General features: G+C 40.9%; 1 protein-coding gene across 1 annotated transcript in view; it reads right to left on the bottom strand.

The window, feature by feature from the left end:
- Positions 1-1906: 1906 nt before the first annotated feature.
- HSPA4 (heat shock protein family A (Hsp70) member 4) overlaps positions 1907-18922 on the bottom strand; it is a 43387-nt gene continuing 26371 nt past the window's right edge. Inside the window, exons 9-19 of the mRNA XM_079771071.1 lie at positions 17511-17662; positions 16947-17053; positions 16192-16325; positions 15211-15392; positions 14080-14169; positions 11246-11398; positions 10196-10321; positions 9309-9416; positions 6268-6387; positions 4518-4679; positions 1907-4066 (exon numbers count right to left, since the gene is read on the bottom strand). Coding sequence (XP_079627197.1) covers positions 3863-4066; positions 4518-4679; positions 6268-6387; positions 9309-9416; positions 10196-10321; positions 11246-11398; positions 14080-14169; positions 15211-15392; positions 16192-16325; positions 16947-17053; positions 17511-17662 — 1538 coding nt within the window. The 3' untranslated portion in view covers positions 1907-3862. The remainder of the gene's footprint in view (positions 4067-4517; positions 4680-6267; positions 6388-9308; positions 9417-10195; positions 10322-11245; positions 11399-14079; positions 14170-15210; positions 15393-16191; positions 16326-16946; positions 17054-17510; positions 17663-18922) is intronic.

Here is an 18922-nt window from a genome sequence, read left to right as displayed (position 1 = left end):
AATGACCCACCATTCACAGGCACATAGCCTGACCCCTGAAGCTTCCTCTCACACTCACCCATAGCTTCAGGATCTCCACAATCCACCTCGGAGGACTTCCCCCATCTTACCCAGACTCCCACCAACCTCCGTGACTGCTACAGACTTGAAGCTCCACATGTTTGTTACGTCTTGTGTTCCAGGTTTGAAACCCTGGAACTACTCTTTTAAAAATACAATTCTAGATTTTTAAACATTATAAAATTCCAAAATGCTGATTAGAAGAATCTTAAAAAATACAAACAAGCAAAACATTTACAAACAGAAATCACCCACAATCCCACCTTGGGAGAAAACCACTTCATTTTGAAACATCTATTATCCAGTTTTGGTTTTTACACAAATATTTCTTGGTCTTTCCAAACATGGGAAGTTGTGCATACTGTTTTATAACCTACATTTCACATGTAAAAAAGAATCTGTTAATGCCACTTAAAGAAAAATGGTTCGGGTATTATCAAAGCCATAAGCAAAACAGCAGGCCCCTGAAGCCTGCCTTGCATCACCTTGTCATTACCCCACAACGGTTAACCCCCTTCCCAACTTCTAACAGCATAACTTTGTCTTAAAGTGAGTTCTAATTTTCCCACTTTCCCCCTCTTCATTTGGCTCTTCCCCTCAAACATGAGTTATTTTAGAAGTCCCACTACCTCCAACTTCCCCCAAGCCCAACTCATCCTGTACATATCACATGAACTTCCCTCAAACACTGTCACCCTCAGACTGAAAGAGCTAAATAACCCAATGTGCCATGCCAGAACACCATACCAGAAGCCCAGTCTCTCAGCCCTACCTGACAAGCACTTGAGCTGCTTAAAAGGCCTCTCAAAAGCCACTGGTCGGCCCAGCCAGCATGGTTCAGTGGTTGAGCGGAAGTCACGGCTCGATTCCTGGTCAGGACACATGCCTAGGTTGTGGGCTCAATCCTGTGTGGAGCGTGCAGGAGGCAGCCGATCAATGATATTCTCTCGTCATTGATGTTTCGCTCTCTCCCCCTCCCTTCCTTTCCGAAATCAATTTCAAAAGAAGCCAAATGCTTCTGTGTGAGCTCTGAAAGTTCACATTGAGCTGAAGCTGCCCCGTCGAAGCCCTAGCTTTGCTTATAACACCCTCTTCCCCAGGGACATTGGCACCTCTTCTGCGTAAACAGGACTGTTACTTTCCTTTTAACCCCAACACCCGTGTAGGACTATGCTCTGGATGATGGCTAGCTGGCTGGTCCCAGGCTTCCCACTCCTCTGCCAAGGAGGCCCAGGAGAAAACCCACCTTACTACAGATGCATTTCTGAAGGTGGCTGGCATAGGCCCTGCTGGTCAGCCCTGGCAGGTAAGCTCCTCCTAGCACAACCAGAGGATAGGACTGTAAAGTGGCTGGACCCTTCCGTATCTAGGCCCCATGCCTCGTCGTTAGTTTCTCTCCTCATGGCTCCATCCCTTCAACACTCACCACCCCACATATACACCAACTCACATGCACCTGTGTGCACACACCACATACACCCAGTGGTGGTAACTGTTACTAGCACTCTCTGGGCCATGCTCTATTCTTTAAAAGGGCAGACATCAGGGCTGGTGCTAACCTTTATGGGGCCATAACCCACCCTCTACTATTGTCAAAACCCTCAAAAGAAAGCCCAGTCACAGGAACAAGGTAAGGAAGGATTCCTACATCAGAGAACTGGGCCAAGACTCAACACAGAAGAGCCGCTTCTCCCCACCCAGTGTGCTGTGCCTCAACTGCTCTGACTAGAGGTCTCTGACAAATTAGCTAAGAGGGATTTTCACGACAAACACGCACGTGCGCGCACACACACACACACACTCTCTCCTCTCTCCATTATGAAATTAAGGAAACCATTCCTTTAAGTGTAAGACAGGTTTCTTTTATTAATTTTCCCTAAACTTGTCTCATGTTTACTGAATGTTTTTCTTTGTGTAAGAACGTGACCTGGAGCTTTAACATACCCATTTGGATAACGCAACCTGAATAAATGCTTGTCTGCACATAAATCATCAATTATCACACTCTCTGGCCTGGCCGCCATGTAAATCCAATTGGTCTTAAAGCCTGTCTAAACAGAGAGCAAGCAGACCACATCATCTTAGTTATAGTTTCAACTTTAAACTTCAAATTTTCTCCTATCCTGACACCCACACCCTCCCCCACACACAATTTTTTTTTTTTTTTAATTAGAAATGGCCATTAAGGACTGAGTCAGTTGCAAAGAGTTGGCTTAATCCTGCAGCTAGCACTCAAAAGTAGCTTTTGGCCTCCCTCACAGCAGGCCAGGTGGAACTCTGGAAGCATGACAGGTAGAGACGGGTCGAGGATGTTCTCAGAAGGGGCCAATGCCTGGCTCTTACGCATGCTTACACACCAGCATAAAACACTTCCACCTCCCCTTCTCTCTAAGCAAAGTTTCTCTGTAGCACTTGAGAAGTTAACACCCTACAATTTTTTAGTGCGCAGATGGACAGAATCTTATTCTAAATACACAAGGTAGATTATATTTCTAACAACATTAGGCCAAACTTAACAGAGAGACACTCTGTTATACAGAGTAACAATTATTACAATGATCCAAAATGTAACCAACAAAGCTTACAGGTTTTTAGGGCAGGTACCAGCTCCGGCCTCTAATACAGGCTTTCCTTGGGAGTTCCCCAAGTGCCTCACTCCTATCAACAATGCCCCAAAGGGCAGTCACAGGAAATGCTTTGGTGCGCCTGACATTGGCTGCACAGTAAGAATGAGGTGTTGCTAGAGTCAAGCACCACACTTCTTTAACACTAATTTCAGAGTCACAGTACAACCCAGTGTGTTTTAGTTTCTTGTATGATCTGTCAGCTGTTGAAAACATACAAATTGGCATATTCATGACAGATATTAACACATAGTTATTGTGAATAAGATTTTTAAAAATTTGTTTAACTCTGGTCCTAGAACTTCAGGCTATACCTCAAATTTACAGAACATCTCTCAGCTGAATAAGGAGGCCAGGATACAAATCTTTGCACCATAATTAATAAGAATCAATTACTCAGGTGAATTTATCATGCTTATATCCAACAATACATCTACCCAATTCTAAACTCCCAAAGAGAAAATTATTTATAGACCTTTGATGCTTGGGATATTAGTTAAATACTTCAGGAACGTAATTTCTAAGGGCTTTCAGGTCTAAAATCCTCAGTTAACTTGCTCCAGGTAAAGGGGTCTGTTTTCCCAAGAGCAGCACATGGCATTTGTAATGGGAGCTCCTTTATTGGGGGCAGGGACTATGAAAAGGGTGGGAGTTGAAGTGAAGCAGAATCGGGAAACTCAGAGCATACCTGTTATTCTATGTTAATCCATGCCATGCCATGCTCTAGCCCCACCCCCATCCCCACACCAGATAGGGAGACCTTGTGGCAATCTCCACCACAGGTTTTTGAAGCGCAATTAGGGTTCCTGCCATGTATGTCTTAATGAAAAGTCTGCTTGATAGCCGGTTATAGTTTTTGCTATAGCTCAACTTCCCAAAACAAACGTATCTTTGTATAAGCATGATTTAAACATAAAGGGAGTGAGGCATAAGCTCGGTAAGCCTAAATGGGGTTTCTAAATAGTACCATTATGAAAAAGATAACAATGCACTTAATTTCTGTATGTAACTATTTAGAAGTCAAAATGCTCCATACACTACCAATATCCCTTCCCCTGAAATCCCCTAAAAACTGACTAAGAAATGTCCAGTATTGGATTGCTCTAGTTGATATTTAGAACAAAGCTGACAACTTAAAGCTTTATAATAGTCTGTTTTAATATAAACAATTGTTGGAATCAATCAATGTCCATTTCAGGAAGCTTCTTGTCTGAATCCGAAGGCACAGCTGTGTCTGTGCCCTGCTCAGCAGCCTGAGGGCCTGGGCTGTCTCCTTGTCCCTCTACTGGTCCGTTCTGCTCTGCATTTTTTTGCTCCTCTTTTGGAGGTTCCACTTTGGGTTTGGGCTTTGAAATTATAGGGCTACAGATACTCATCAGCTCCTAGAATGATAGAAAATTGTGGTTCCTTATAAAATAACAAATTTTATACATGCACATGAAATCCAAGTCCACCCTCCTACACTCAATCCCCAAATCAGAAGCTAAGATCCAATAATGAAGTTTTTTCCTAAATGTCCCTCTCTAAGGACTATCAATAAATAGCGAGGCCCTGGCTGGCGTGACTCAATGGTTAGTGTCAGCCCATGTACCAAAGGGTCTCAGGTTCAATTCCCAGTCACGGGGAGGGCCATGGTACAGGAGGCAACCAATGGATGTCTCTCTCTCACATCGATGTTTCTCTTGCTCCTCTGTCTCTCTCGCCCTCCCTCCCTCCTTTTCATTCTTCCTGAAAAGGCAATGGAAAAAAATATCCTCAGGTGAGGATTAACCAAAAATAAAAATAATGAGGCTGACAAGAAAAGACTATTTAAAATTTAAAGCCATAAAGTACCTTAATTTTAGCTTCAATGTCTTTTGCCTTGACAACTGGATCCATAGTCAGACTCTGCTTGTTCTGCAGATTCAGTTTCTTATTCATCCACTCCATGGCTTCATTTGTGCTTTTTTCCACCTTCATCACATCAGCAGCATCCAAATGGTCATACTGGTCCTCCTGTACCAGCAGTCAACCAGATTGTGTCAAAGGATGACACTCCCCACCCAAGTACCCACAAGTATATCAGTCTTTCAAGAAGTTGTGATCTTTCCCAAAATAAAGCACATTAACACTCACAATCTAATAGATATTCAATTCCTTAAAAATTCAAAAGAGGAAGCCCTAGCCAGTTTGGCTCAGTAGTTGGGAGTGTCGGCCCCGGACTGAAGGGTGGCAGTTTGATTATTCCAGTCAAGGGCATGTACCTCAGTTGCAGGCTCAACCCCAACCCCAGTCAGGATGGGTGCAGGAGGCAACCAATCAATTGTGTCTCTCTCACATAGATGTTTCTCTCTCCCCATCCCTTCCACTCTCTCTAAAAATCAATACAAAAAAAGTATCCTTGGGTGAGGATTAACAAAAAAATTTTCAAGAAAGGAAAAGTAAACCCAATTTTTAAAACATTCAAGAAATAGATTTGAAGGTCAAAAACATACATAAGGTTGCAATTAAAAGGTTTCAACAGTAAAAATAGCACATGCTCTACACACAATCTTAAGATAATTTTATAATGCAAAAAAACTACATGTCATTAGATAAGACAGCAAAGACATAAATGCTTGTTAGGAACCAAAATAATAAATACAGTATTTTAAAGGAGTCTTTTCAGAAACAAAATTTTAAAAATTTTTAAAAGAAAAAGAAGCTCAATTTATCTCTCTTAAAGCTTCTTACATGAACAATACATTGAAGACCTGGAGTACAGTGCAGTGGTTAAGAACCCAACTCTGGAGTCAGACTTCAGGCCAGGTCCCAGCTCCCCAAATAACCTTGGGTGTTGCTTAAGGACAGTGAGGCTTAAAGAAGTTAGAAATTGCCCTAGCTCAGTGGTTCTCAACCTTCCTAATGCCGTGACCCTTTAATATAGTTCCTCATGTTGTGGTGACCCCCAACCATAAAATTATTTTCGTTGCTACTTCATAACTATAATTTTGCTACTGTTATGAATCGTAATGTAAATATCTGTGTTTTCCAATGGTCTTAGGCAACCCTGCTAGCGGTTCTCAACCTGTGTGTCGCGACCCACAGGTTGAGAACCGCTGCTGATTTTTATTTTAAATCAATAAAAATAATGACTTTAAAAAACAAAGTTAGAAATTATCTATAATTGATACTACCACAACCTTCATAAGAGTACTGGTGTGGATTTAATGAGCTAATATATTTATGAAGTATACATCATATAGTGCTAAAAAACTTATAAGCAGTTTATTATTGAGATAGTCCTACATCTGCATAGCAAGCCAAATTATATGCCTAATGTGTTCTCAGAAAGACCAGGATAGAACAGGTTAAGTCACTTATGAAACATTTCACAGCAAAAAAAGGAAATTAAAACAATATTGTTCAAGTCCAGATTCCACTTATTAAAGTGGCAAATCCCAGGGTCCTTATTAATATTCAATAAAATATTATACATTAACAACTAAAAAGAAAACATTACCATTAAGTAACAGTTAAACAGAACAAGAGAAACACTATGTGAGTGCCTCAAAGTTTAACTCTACCAAAACAATAGTAGGGAAGAGGAAAAAACAAAAGATACCTTGTTTTTGAAAGAGCTGATTACTTTCATATACTGCTGAATTTGTTTCCCTAGTTCTTCAAACAATTTTGGTCTTTCTTCAGATTCCTGGAATCTTGTCTTAATAGGCTGACCTAGATTCTTAATGAAAGAGAGAACATACAAATTCTTCATAGAGCAGCTTAAACTATCAGTAGCATTGTTTCTACAACTAATAAAATTTATTATGGATTAAAGTACATTTAATCTCCATGTGCCATATATAAATTAAATATTTCCCCCCAGCCCACTGAAATAGACAGGGTTGGGAAAAAGTAGGTTTATAGTTTATTCTTCTATTATTTTTTATTAATTACTAGCGGCCCAGTGCATGATTGAATCATGCACGTGCAGGGTCCCCTACACACTTTCGCTTTCGATCGCGGGGGAGCTGGATGCCTGTCCGCTGGTGCACCAGGCACCCAGCTCCCCTGCTTTTGATGGTCGGAGGCGGGACGTGAGCTTGCTGCCCCAGAGGCCCCTTCTGTTCCGCATCACAGCCATGGCGCAGATGCTGAGCTCGCGCTGCCACTGGCAACGCGAGCTCAGTGTCCTGCTGGCCCAATTGGCTCCCCAGGCCACCCCAAGTCCCGCCCCCTGCGCCTCCCACTGGCCCAATCGTGGGCGTAGTGGAGTGATGGTAATTTACATATTACCATTTTATTAGGTAGGATACTAAAGGCCTGGTACACAAATTCGTGCACAGGTTGAGGTCCCTCAGCCTGGCCGGCTGCGGGGAGGGGCCGTGGGAAGTTGGCCAGCCACTGGAGGTTGGCTGTGGGAGCACACTGACCACCAGGGGGCAGCTCCTGCATTGAGCGTAAGCCCCCTGGTGGTCAGTGCGTGTCATAGCAACCTGTCGACCAGTCGTTCGGTCATAATGGTTGCTTAGGCTTTTATATATAGACTAGAGGCCTGATGCACGAAATTATTGCACGGGGGTGGGGGGCTTCCTCAGCCCAGCCTGCACACTCCCCAATCTGGCACTCCTCAAGGGATGTCCAACTGCCCGTGTTTAGGCTCGATCCCAGTGGTCTGGACAGTCAGACATCCCTCTCACAATCCAGGACTGCTGGCTCCCAACCGCTTGCCCCTAACCACTTCTGCCTGCCAGCCTGATCACTCCCTAACCACTCCCCTGACAGCCTGATCGATACCTAACTGCTCCCCTGACGGCCCGATTGCCCCTAACTGCCCTCCCCTGCCAGCCTGGTCACCCCTAACTTCCCTCCCCTGCAAACCTGGTCACCCCTAACTGTCCTCCCCTGCAGGACTGGTCACCCCCAACTGCCCTCCCCTGCTGGCCCAGTCACCCCTAACTGCCCTCCCCTGCCAGCCCGATTGCCCCCAACTGCCCTCCCTCGCCAGCCTGGTCTCCCCCAACTGCCCTCCCCTGCTGGCCCGGTCACCCCTAACTGCCCTTCCTTGCCAGCCTGGTCGCCCCTAACTGCCCCCCCCTGCCAGCCTGGTCGCCCCCAACTGCCCTCCCCTGCCAGCCTGGTCGCCCCCAATTGCCCTCCCCTACAGGCCTGGTCCCCCGCAACTGCCCTCCCCAGCAGACCTGATCACCCTCAACTGCCCTCCCTTTCAGGCCTGGTCCCTCCCAACTGCCCTCCCCTGCTGGCCTGATGGCCCACAACTGCCCTCCCCTGCCAGCCATCTTGTGGTGGCCATCTTATGTCCACATGGGGCAGCCATCTTTGACCACATGGGGGCGGCCATCTTTTATGTTGGAGTGATGGTCAGTTTGCATATTACCTCTTTATTATATAGGATGAACTGTAAACCTACTTTTTGCCCCACCCTGTCTACTCAGGTTTGGTAAAAGAATACTCCTCAATACTGTTCCATGTGGAGCCACTATCATCTGAGCCCTAATGCTCAAAACACAGTGTGGAGATCCTGAGTCAAACAAACTAAAAACTGATGTGAAATAAGTGGAACTTGAAAACTGACTGAATATATGTTATAGCTTAAGGTTACATTTTCTTTTAAATATATATTGAAATATTTTTGGATTAAATATAACATGCAGGACTTGCTTTAAATAACAGGCAGAGGGAGCAGAAATGAAACAAAATTGGCCATAATTTGATATCGGTTGAAGCTATTCTTCTCTCTTCATTCATGTGTTTGACATCCCCCATAACAAAAAGTAAAACAAAAAAACTCAACAGGAAGGATCTCACTGGAGGCTCTTGCTATTCTTGCCAGGATGATAGGAAACTGCAGGCACCATGTATGTTTAAGCAACTCCATTCCAGGTTAGTCACAATGGCCCAGTTTGACAAGAAACTAAGTAATCCAGAGAATATAAAAAGTCCTTGGGCATTTGCATCCTCTCCTAAACAAAGACCTCAATTTTAGATACCTCTTTGTACTTTAATCCTAAGCTTTACCATCAGATTTTTCAAATGAGAACCAGATGTTTTGTTTTACTAAGACTGAGAACCAAAGTAATATACACAGCCCTGCCCTAACTGTACTGCCTACCTTTAGGACAGGGACACATCTTGCTAGTATTAGTATCTCTTGACACCAAAAATACACTCAGGTTCAATTCAATGAACATTTTAAGTCTAAACTCAGTTTTCAGAAAAAATATTGTTACAAGTAAGTTCTAAAAGTGAGAAAGATAATGAACCTAGCCCTAGCTGGTTTGGCTCAGTGGATAGAGCATCAGCCTGTGGACTGAAGGGTCCCAGTTTCGATTCTGGTCAAGGGCACATGCCCAAGCTGGGGGCTCGATCCCCAATAGGGGTGTGCAGGGGGCAGCTGATCAATGATTCTCTCTCATCACTGATGTTTCTCTCTCTCTCTCCCGCTCCCTTCCTCTCTGAAATCAGTAATTTAGTAAAAAAAAAAAAAAAAAAAGATAATAGAACAGAAGTGATAAAGCATATAGTTCTTCCATCACTTTCAGGCTGTCTTCATTACTTGATCTAATTCCTCCCAATTTTGATTGCTCTCACTGAAAACTACAGCATGGGTTCAGGACACTTCTACTTTCAAGAGTCACTTACTTTTAACTCAGCCAATTTATCGATGTAAACTTGCTTTGGCTGGTCTTCCCCATCCTCATACAACCAATTTTCAGTATCTTCTAGTTTCAAAGTAAAACTGTTACGATCCTAAAGATGAAGAAAATATTGTAATTAGCTCAATTTTGATTCACCAATTTTGATTTCATCCATTTTGAAATCACTTTATTCACTAGTGTAATCACAGGCACAGACTGGAATTACATCTGAATTTTCTTTTAAAAAAATATGAGGAGGCCCTGCCTGATGTGGGTTCAATTCTTGGGTTCAATTGGGTTCAATTCTTGGTCAAGGGCACATACCTGGGTTGCAGGCTCAATCCCCAGCCCCAGTCGGGCACATGTGGGAGGGAGGCAACCAATCAGTGTCTCTCTCACACACTGATGTTTCTCTCTCTTTCTCTCTCTCTCTCTCTCTTCCTCCCTCACTCCCTCTATACAACAATGGTAAAAATATCCTCGGATGAGGATTAACAAGCAATAAATAAATAAGTATGTATGTATGAGGGGGAGATAGGACATATAGAAAACAAGACGGGCACAATGTAGTTTTGCTTGATAGAGAAGTTTATTTGGGTATGTTTAAAACTTTAGAATTAGAAACTGCATTTACAAATAAGTTAAAATAAACACCAGGGAAAAGTTAGTTGATTTAAAGATACTGGGTAAATAATAGCATGTGAATGTATCAAAAAGTGACAAAGACTATATATAACCTTCAGGAAACACTCCACTAATAAACACAAAGTAAATCCAAAAAGTACATTTTAATCATTTTACTGTATACCTACAGATGCACACTTCCCTTCTAACACATTTAAGGATGCTCCCAGAAGACAAATAGGTAGCCACACTGTGACACATACTTACATCTTCACTGACAAACTTCTCATATTCACCACTGAGCTTGTCTCTCATTTCATACACATATTCTTCTACTGCATTCTTAGCATCATTCCTCTCCTTCTCCAGCTTATCCTGCATGATCATCTTACCCTAAGGACAGTATAAATCAATTAAGACATGCATCTGGACAATTCAAGGCAATCTCCTCTTAAATATTAAGTAATAATATATTTATCAAAGAGAATCCCTTTTCCTCAAATGCTTTTAATTCTGCAAATCATCCAAGAAAGGAGAGCTGGAAGTATTGGTCCTCAGTAAATGATGAAGACCAATTGAGTTTTGTGGGTATGCTTAGAAAAAAAGCGCAACAGAAATATCAAGTTGTAGAAACTCAAAAGCAAAACTTAGAAAAAGAACTTAAGACAAGAAAACTTTAAAAAACTTTTAGTTCAGCCCAGCAGGTATAGCTCAGTGGTTGAGCATCAACGAGATCACAGTTCAATTCCCGGTCAGGGCACATGCCCAGGTTGCGGGCTCAATCCCCAGTGAGGGACATGCAGGAGGCAGTCAATCAATGATTCTCTCTCATCATTGATGTTTCTCTCTCTCCTTTCCTCTCTGAAATAAATAAAAATATATTTTTTTTAAAAAGAATTTCATTTAAAAATAATTATTATTAGCTCAATGTCCAAAGTGGTATCTCTACTGTATTATTGTTCCTATGGAAAACCAAGAAAATTATTTATACAGTATAAATGTTAAAAGTCTGTAAAATAAAACTATTGTAAGATCCAATAAATACATAAGAAAACTCACTGGCGATAATTCAATAAATATGCTCCAACATCCCAAACCTTAGATTTCATAATAGAGCTTCTAGCAATACCGATGTAATTTCACCATAAAAGAATTTAGGATTACATGGGCTCTATTAAACTTGCTCTTACAGAAACCAAAAATCTAAAAGTATTTTTCCCAAACAACCAAAAATGCCTAACAGTCACTAGACACAGAGCTTGAACACTATGTCACATTAATTTGTTAGTTTATTATTCTAAGATGTGAAATAACCACCTCATTTTCAATGTACAAGTTGAGCATCTCTCTGTCTATCTGCCATAATAGCTGATTCTCAATTGGCAGATCCACAGTACTGGTCTTCACTTTTGCCTTCTTAGCTTGAGGTGGTTGATCCATCTTTTTGTCTTTTGATCCAGCTTGAGAGGTCTAAGAAGAAGCACATAAACAGACTAACTTAAAATTCTGAATGGGTCACGTTTCAAAAGCTATTTTTGCTGTTTATTCATTTTGTTTTCTGATAATCTAAATAACCTACGACATTTTCTTATAATATCTGAAAAGTTAAAAATCCTGGGTCCATCACATCCACAACGACTGGGAGGCTTGACCAACCAGAAGTCAGTTCTGCAGTCACAGTGACCCAGCACTGACTGCTGAGGGGGCTGCAAATCAGTCCCAGAGAAAGGCCTAAAGAGAGAAGCAGGGTCTGATCCGTAGCCTTTGTGGCAGCTGTTGATCAGCACTTGCCTCTCTCTTTAGCTCTGGGCCTGGTCAGCAGCTGTGCCTCCATGTCTCTCCAGGCCTCCACCGGGGCTGCTGATCAGCCCCCATTGATAGGCCCAGAGACACTGGTTGGCATAGAAACCAACCAATCAGAACCAAATCTGGGTCAACTGTAAGGAGCCAATGGCTGCCTAGGAGGTAGAGCTTTTGACGCTGACTGGCATAGAAACCGATCAATCAGAACCAAATTGGCCAGCAGAGGAGGGCAGTTGGGGGCAAGATCAGGGGAGGGCAGTTAGGGGTGATCAGGCTGGCAAGGGAGGGCAGTTGGGGGGGACCAGGCTTGCAGGGGAGGGCAATTGGGGGTGAGATCAGGCTGGCAGGGGAGGGCAGTTGGGGGCATTGTGCCAGCAGGGGAGCGGTTAGGGGGTGATCGGGCCAGCAGGCAGAAGCCATTAGGGGCAATCAGGCAGACAGGCAGGCAAGTGGTTAGGAGCCAGAAGTCCGGGATTGTGAGAGGGATAGAGGGTGCAGGCTGGGCTGAGGGACACCCCCCACCCCCAGTGCATGAATTTCATGCACCAGGCCTCTAGTAAATACTATAAAAGTAGTCAAATCCAGAGAGACAGAAAGTAATGGTGCTGTCAGGGGCTAGAAAGAGGAGGGATGGGGAAATCGGAAGTTGCTGTTAAATGGGTATAGAGTTTCAGTTGGCAAGATGAAAAACTTCTGGAGATTGGCTGCACCACAATGTGAATATATTTCACACTGCTGATCTGCGCGCGCGCACGCGCACACACACACACATTAAACAACCTCCCATAATTTCACAGTCAACATAAAATCACTATTACATCTTCTCTAATTTTCTTCCACTCTTACCTAAACATATAGACATGCATATGAAATTAATGGGGAGAGGGTATACAATTCTTATGGACCAGAAACATTATCAATATGATTTCCAAATGTCTGTACCTATCTACATTCTCACAAGGAATGGGAGAACCTATTCTACTGCACCCTGGCCATAAACAGGAATTAGTTTACCATCATATAACTATTATTTTCTTTGGGTAAATAACCTTTGCTTCAAATTGTGTAGCAATATTTCATCCACCATTCTTTTAGGATTTTAGTGATTTTTTCCCCCAAGTGATTGACTTCTTTTTTCTAACTGTATATTATTTATCTATTCAAGTTTTTTATTGTTCAATCTATCCATCTTTTCCTGTGATTACTTTCATTGCTTTGAAAGCCCTTCCTGACCCACAGATTAGAAAAATATTAAGTTGTTTTGTTTTACTTTTAACACTCAAATTTATCTACAACTGAGTAATTTCCACATCTCCTATCCAAAAAACTTAAGTCAGTTGCTGAAATTTATGTATCATTTGTATTTCATTTCCTTTCTAATCAGTTCCCAAGCCAACTCATGGAAGAAGCTTCAATAACAACCTCCCTAAAACTTCCCACAGTTCCTTGGCATTTGGGGGTGGGGGCGGTGGTGGTGACTGGTAGCACTCCCTCCCCTACCTTCCACAAACACATAGGAGAATGAGTACTCTCTCTCCCACTGCCCCAAACCCAGCCAACAACATGAAGGTTTTCCACCTTGGAAAATGCCTGTACTAGACTAAAGCATATGTGAGCATAATTTCCTCTGTACATTATTTTCTTTTTTGTAAGTATTTACACAACTAAAACAAAGTAATTGTAATTTGTTAACTGATATGAATATGGATAATAGACTTAAGCTACCTTAAAGCTCTGCCAAACGTTTTAAAATGCCATAATCAGAAATGCTTAGGGTGAGATTATACATTGCAATGTTATAAATAGCTGGGGTGAAAAAAGGTGTTTTCAATGCTGATAACAAATTTAACATGAAAACTCAAAAAGTTAGAATTAAAGAACAGGCATGTTACATATTCATTTAAATAACTGCTTGGGTAAATACTATAGCATTTATATTCTTTACAAAATATATTTAAGTACATTATTTAAAACAGTAATTTTTTTACAAAAAAAGACAAGGTTCTGAGAGGTGACAAAATATGAAAGAATTATCTCACTTATCAGTAAGGAATGGGTAGGCTGACTATTTAGTCAAGGACATTCAGAAAATAGCATTAAACAATCACTAGTATAATAAAACTATGGCTTCTGAGAGCTTTTTCTCATACATCAGCCAGAATAGAGTGCAAAGACCATCTTGCCAAATGTACTTTTCAAAACATACTACAAAATTCTGCTTAAAAACTATTCAAAAATACACTAAGAATTCTTAATATAACTATCTCCCAAACCATAGTGAAAACACAGCCAAAACCAACTATCTATGTAAAGAGACTGTAATATTTCCTCTAAAATACAATTTATACCTCCATTTCTTCAGACTCAGCCTTATTTTCTGCTGGCATCTGCTGTTGTTGCTCTTCAACATGTGGTTCCTCTTGGTCCACTTGCATCTTCTGAAAAACAGGTCCCACCAAATCCTGAAACTAGTTCATACTAGTCAAAGGACTAAGCAACCTTCATGACACACTGGCAAAATCACATGGCATCAAATTCCTGCTGACTTACCAGCCTTCAGAAGACCTGGATTCAAATTCCAGCTATGATGCCTATATTACCTATAACACAGAAGTTTTCCTCTCTGGATCTCAGTAACTACATCTGTATACTGGAGGTAACACCTGCCCTGCCCTATCCTTATATAAACAAGAATGGCTGTGAAATTGCTCTATAAACCATAAAGTACTCATAGTACACAGTGTGGCAATATTTAACATAATATAATCTGAAGAGAGCATAAGTTTCTCCAAGCTTCCTCATGAGTAAATTTATCTGAAAAATCTTCACAAAATTTTCAAGCAGTTTTTAAATCAGCCTTTTCATCCTCAAAAATACAACTGTTGCATGCATTTGGGGAGTTGAACACGTTGAGAATTCTGTTAAAAGACCAAAGCCTGACAATAATAAAAAAGAAGGGAGAAGTTTGTAGAGACCCTGAATCAGTGGCTTTCAATGCTTACAGCACCCCAGAATGACCTCAGAGGCTTTTAAAACTACTGATAACTGGGCCCTGGTAGGCCCAGATCAACTCAAACAAATCTCTGGGGGTGAGACCCAAACACTTGTAGTTTCATAAAGCCTTGAGGTTTTGATGCACAATAAGGACAAGACAATGCATGACCAACAAATGAATGTCAAATCTATTCTACTTGTGAAAATAATCAACTAAGGGCTCAGAACATTTTTCAATAATTAAAAATAATCAAGAATTCTAACAAGTGCATGGTCTGAAGGAGGGAGCTGGTTATGTTACATTTCCTTATAAATTTTGTAGACTTTCTGCCAGTTCACCCATGCTGGGGAAGGGGATGCATGCAAACCCACACTCAGTTGCTCTGTCATAATGTTCCTCCCTTGTCACCTCCCTTGTCTATTTGCTATAATTTCTAGACAAGTCAGCTCTGGGCCCCATAAGTGGTATAAAATGTCCAAATTACCTCTTCCTCCTTTGCATTCTGATCTGTTTCCATTGGTTCCTCATTTTCCTCAAACTTGTGCACTTCCACTAGAGATGCACTGGACACACTAAAAATGCCATGGACATTTACTCGAACCTTGACTTTGACTTTTGAACTTGAGCCATCAGACTGAGGAGTGACTTTCTGAACAGAAAACTGAGCTAGGGACATATGAAAGAAAAGAGAGAACAAATAATCTGAGAGGAGGAATTCAAACATAAATATATAGCCACATAGCCAGGTTATGTGCATTTCTCAGTTAACAGGTCAGTAACATGATACCTCAAAGAAGAAATGTGGGTACTCAGAGAATTTTACCAAATCATATTTCTCCGTTCTTTTTCACACAAACTCTTATCTTGCCTCAATTAAGGACGCCAACATCTTTTAACCCTCCAAACATTTCTTTCCCTCCAGTCTCTTATTCCAACTCCCTTTTTAGGCGACTGCCAGATAAATTCCTAAAACAATTTTGTCACATTCTCCTCTATTAACAAAACCCCAATGATTCCATAGTGTTTCTTTGATTTATCTAGAACTTGCTACTTCCAAATTCAGTTACTAAACTAACGTCTTATTTTTTAATTCACAAAGCTCTGCAAAGCATTAATTATCTTAATTCGGTTAAAACTGAATTTAACTCTTTCAGTATCTAGCACCATTATTATGCACAGAATATACCCACAATGTGCTTTAACCAAGATATATGCTCCCACCCTAGCTGCTTTGGTTCAGTGGATAGAGCTCTGGCACATGGATTAAAAGGTCCTACATTCCATTCTGGTCAAAGGGCATGTACCTCAGGTGCAGGTTCAAGCCCTGGCCACGGTCGGGGTTCATGTGGGAGGCAACCAATTGATGTGTCTCTCTCACATCCATGTTTTTCTCTCTCTCTGTTTCTCCCCTGCTTTCACTCTCATATATGTTTTTTTGGTTTTTAATTCCCAACTCTCTACTTACCTATAGCAGGGTCTGGATAGGGCAAATCCTGAGGAGAGCTATAATAGGCCTCAAGAGTGAAAGGTTCCTTTCTATAAAATGAGAGTACTTTAGAGAAAGGAGCAGCATGATTTTTTGGAAAGACTTCACAGTCACTGAATGGAGAAAAAAGACAAGAACACAAATTTAGGATATCCCTAACACTTTTGCCCATGAACTCTAGTTTTGTAATTATTGTGTAGCTTTAGCTACTCTTCTCAACTGGCTTAATTTCCAGATTATAAATTTCCGAGAACAAAATACACACACACACACACACACACACACACACACACACACACGTACATGTAATGTGTCCATTTTTTTAAAAAGGAATGTATTTCAATCAGTACAAAAAGGCACCATTTCTGCATGATCAAGTATAAAAAACTACATAAAGATACAAATTTAGCCCTAGCTGGTTTGGCTCATTGGGTAGAGCATTGGCCTCTGGACTGAAGGGTCCCAAGTTAGCTTCCGGTCAAGGGCACACCCCGGGTTGCACGCTCGATCCCCAGTAGAGGGCATGCAGGAGGCAGCTGATCGATAAGTCTCATCATTGATATTTCTATCTCTCCCTCCCTTTCCTCCCTCTAAAATCAATAAAAACTTATTTTAAAATCAAACAAAAAAATGTTAAAGATTTAGAGAAGTTAAAAAGGAGCTCAATACTTCACTCAGACTGTTTAGCATTGAACTAACTTTAAGTACAAAAGTAATTTGGTAAATGCTCTTACCTGGATCCTTCTTCAGCAGGCGAGTTCCACCTCAGGGATATGGGATACGGCACCACATCAGTGATGGAAAACTCTCTCACTTTGAAAGCAGGCGATAAGATTGCACACTAGAATAATTTTTTAAAATTCCATTTAACAAACATTGTAAACTGATAGTACAAGATCTATTTAAAAAGAATTCAGAAAACCATCACTAATAGTTTTAAAATATTTACAATTGTATCCAAATAAGTAGTTTTATAAACTTCTATTTGTCAAATTATCTATAATCTAGCTATTCCTTAACATTTTTTCATTAACCCCAACCTTTAATTGATGTACATTGCTACTTCATACATAGACAACAGATGAAATGCCAAATCCAAAAGTATTTCAGGTTTACCTATGTTTCCAGTACCTAGTTATGAACAACACTTCTGATATCCATTTTAAAACAAAAATTTCAGAATCTTACCAACTTGAGATCACTCCAAGCTAACCTCAGGTTATTAATTGAATACATAAAACCACCATCGTCTTGTTGCAATGATTTGTAAGTGGCTATCTGTGGAAGAAAAAACTCACCTGCAGTGCACAGCCTCGAGTGACAGCTTCATCCGCATTTAGTGTTGTACTGAGCTCTTTACCAAAAAATTTGCTGATCTTCTCTTTTACTGCAGGGATTCGCGTCGCACCACCAACTATCTCCACTGCATAAATATCTTCTTTCCTTAACTCTATTTTAAAGTGATTAGACATTTAGATTTTAAAAATCTTTTAAATTAATATTTTACAATGAAATGAAAGAGCAATACAGCACTTTATCACAACAAAATAACTTGCAGATGTGTAACAAAACCTGTCACTCCTTCCTTATACTCCGTCCACAACAGGATGCACACCAATGTGTGCTCACACACTCAGGTGCATAGCATCTGGCAACAAATAGGTATGTTTTCATTATCAAAATAATGGGAGCAGGGTGGCACAATAATATGGGGATTTAGGAGGTGAGAGTCAGGAATACTCAATGTCCTACAATCTCCAAAAGAATCTCACACAAAAATTATAACAGTTAAGCTAGCCATAAGGAAGATATGAGGGGGTTGGGGGGGGGGGGGGGGTTGGGGGGGGATAAGGATACATATGTAATACCTTAATCAATAAAAAAAATTTTTTAAAAAAAGGAAGATATGAGGGCCTTGAACTATTAGGTCAGTCCTGACACAACATGAAAGAAAAAGAGGTGTTCAGATGCACATCTAGCCACTCCAGCACTTCATCCCAAATATAAACAAAATCCACATTACAGCACATGTAGAGTGTATAATATGCTCATGTCAGAAGGAAAGAAGGTACACACCAAGGTTCTGCTGTCACTCATAAAATAACTCTTAATACCACCCTAGTTTCCTGGTCACATTTTACGTAACAAACACTAACAATTTGTTGAGAAGGACTATTTAAAGAAACAGGATGTCCCAGTGTGGAAAGAATGTGCCTGTTTGCCATAATCACTGTGATTTAAGACTGAACCTTTGTCAAGCTGACAGTACTTTTCAACACTCTGAAATAGCTAGCAACCAACACAACAGTGGATTCTAAATAAACATTTGTCAAACATTTTGGGGAAATTAGTAATATATTCCTAAATCAAACTTGTATGTTTTCACCCAAGATAAAAAAGCACTCCATTAAAATCAGCATGTGGTTATCATACCCTCCCTTTGCTCTGTCATTCAGCAAACAAAAGACTCACTGACAGAAAAGCCTGCAAGACTGCTATGGCAGCACTGCAAAAGACAATTTTTACCACTATAAAGTAACTGAAAAGTTTACATCCATCTTTGAGTCTGAATTAGGTTTCCCGGGAAAACTTTTAGATTTCCCTGGACACATAACAGTGTGCCCATAGATTACTTGGGGGAAGTGTGAGTTCCAGAGGGAAAATATAAAAAAGCTTAATATAGCACTGACGTTGTTTGTCCAATGAAAAT

This window comes from Cnephaeus nilssonii (assembly GCF_951640355.1).
Source record: "Cnephaeus nilssonii genome assembly, chromosome: 5".
In the NCBI taxonomy this organism is placed as follows: Eukaryota; Metazoa; Chordata; class Mammalia; order Chiroptera; family Vespertilionidae; genus Cnephaeus; species Cnephaeus nilssonii.
This window is presented reverse-complemented; position numbering and strand designations above follow the sequence as displayed.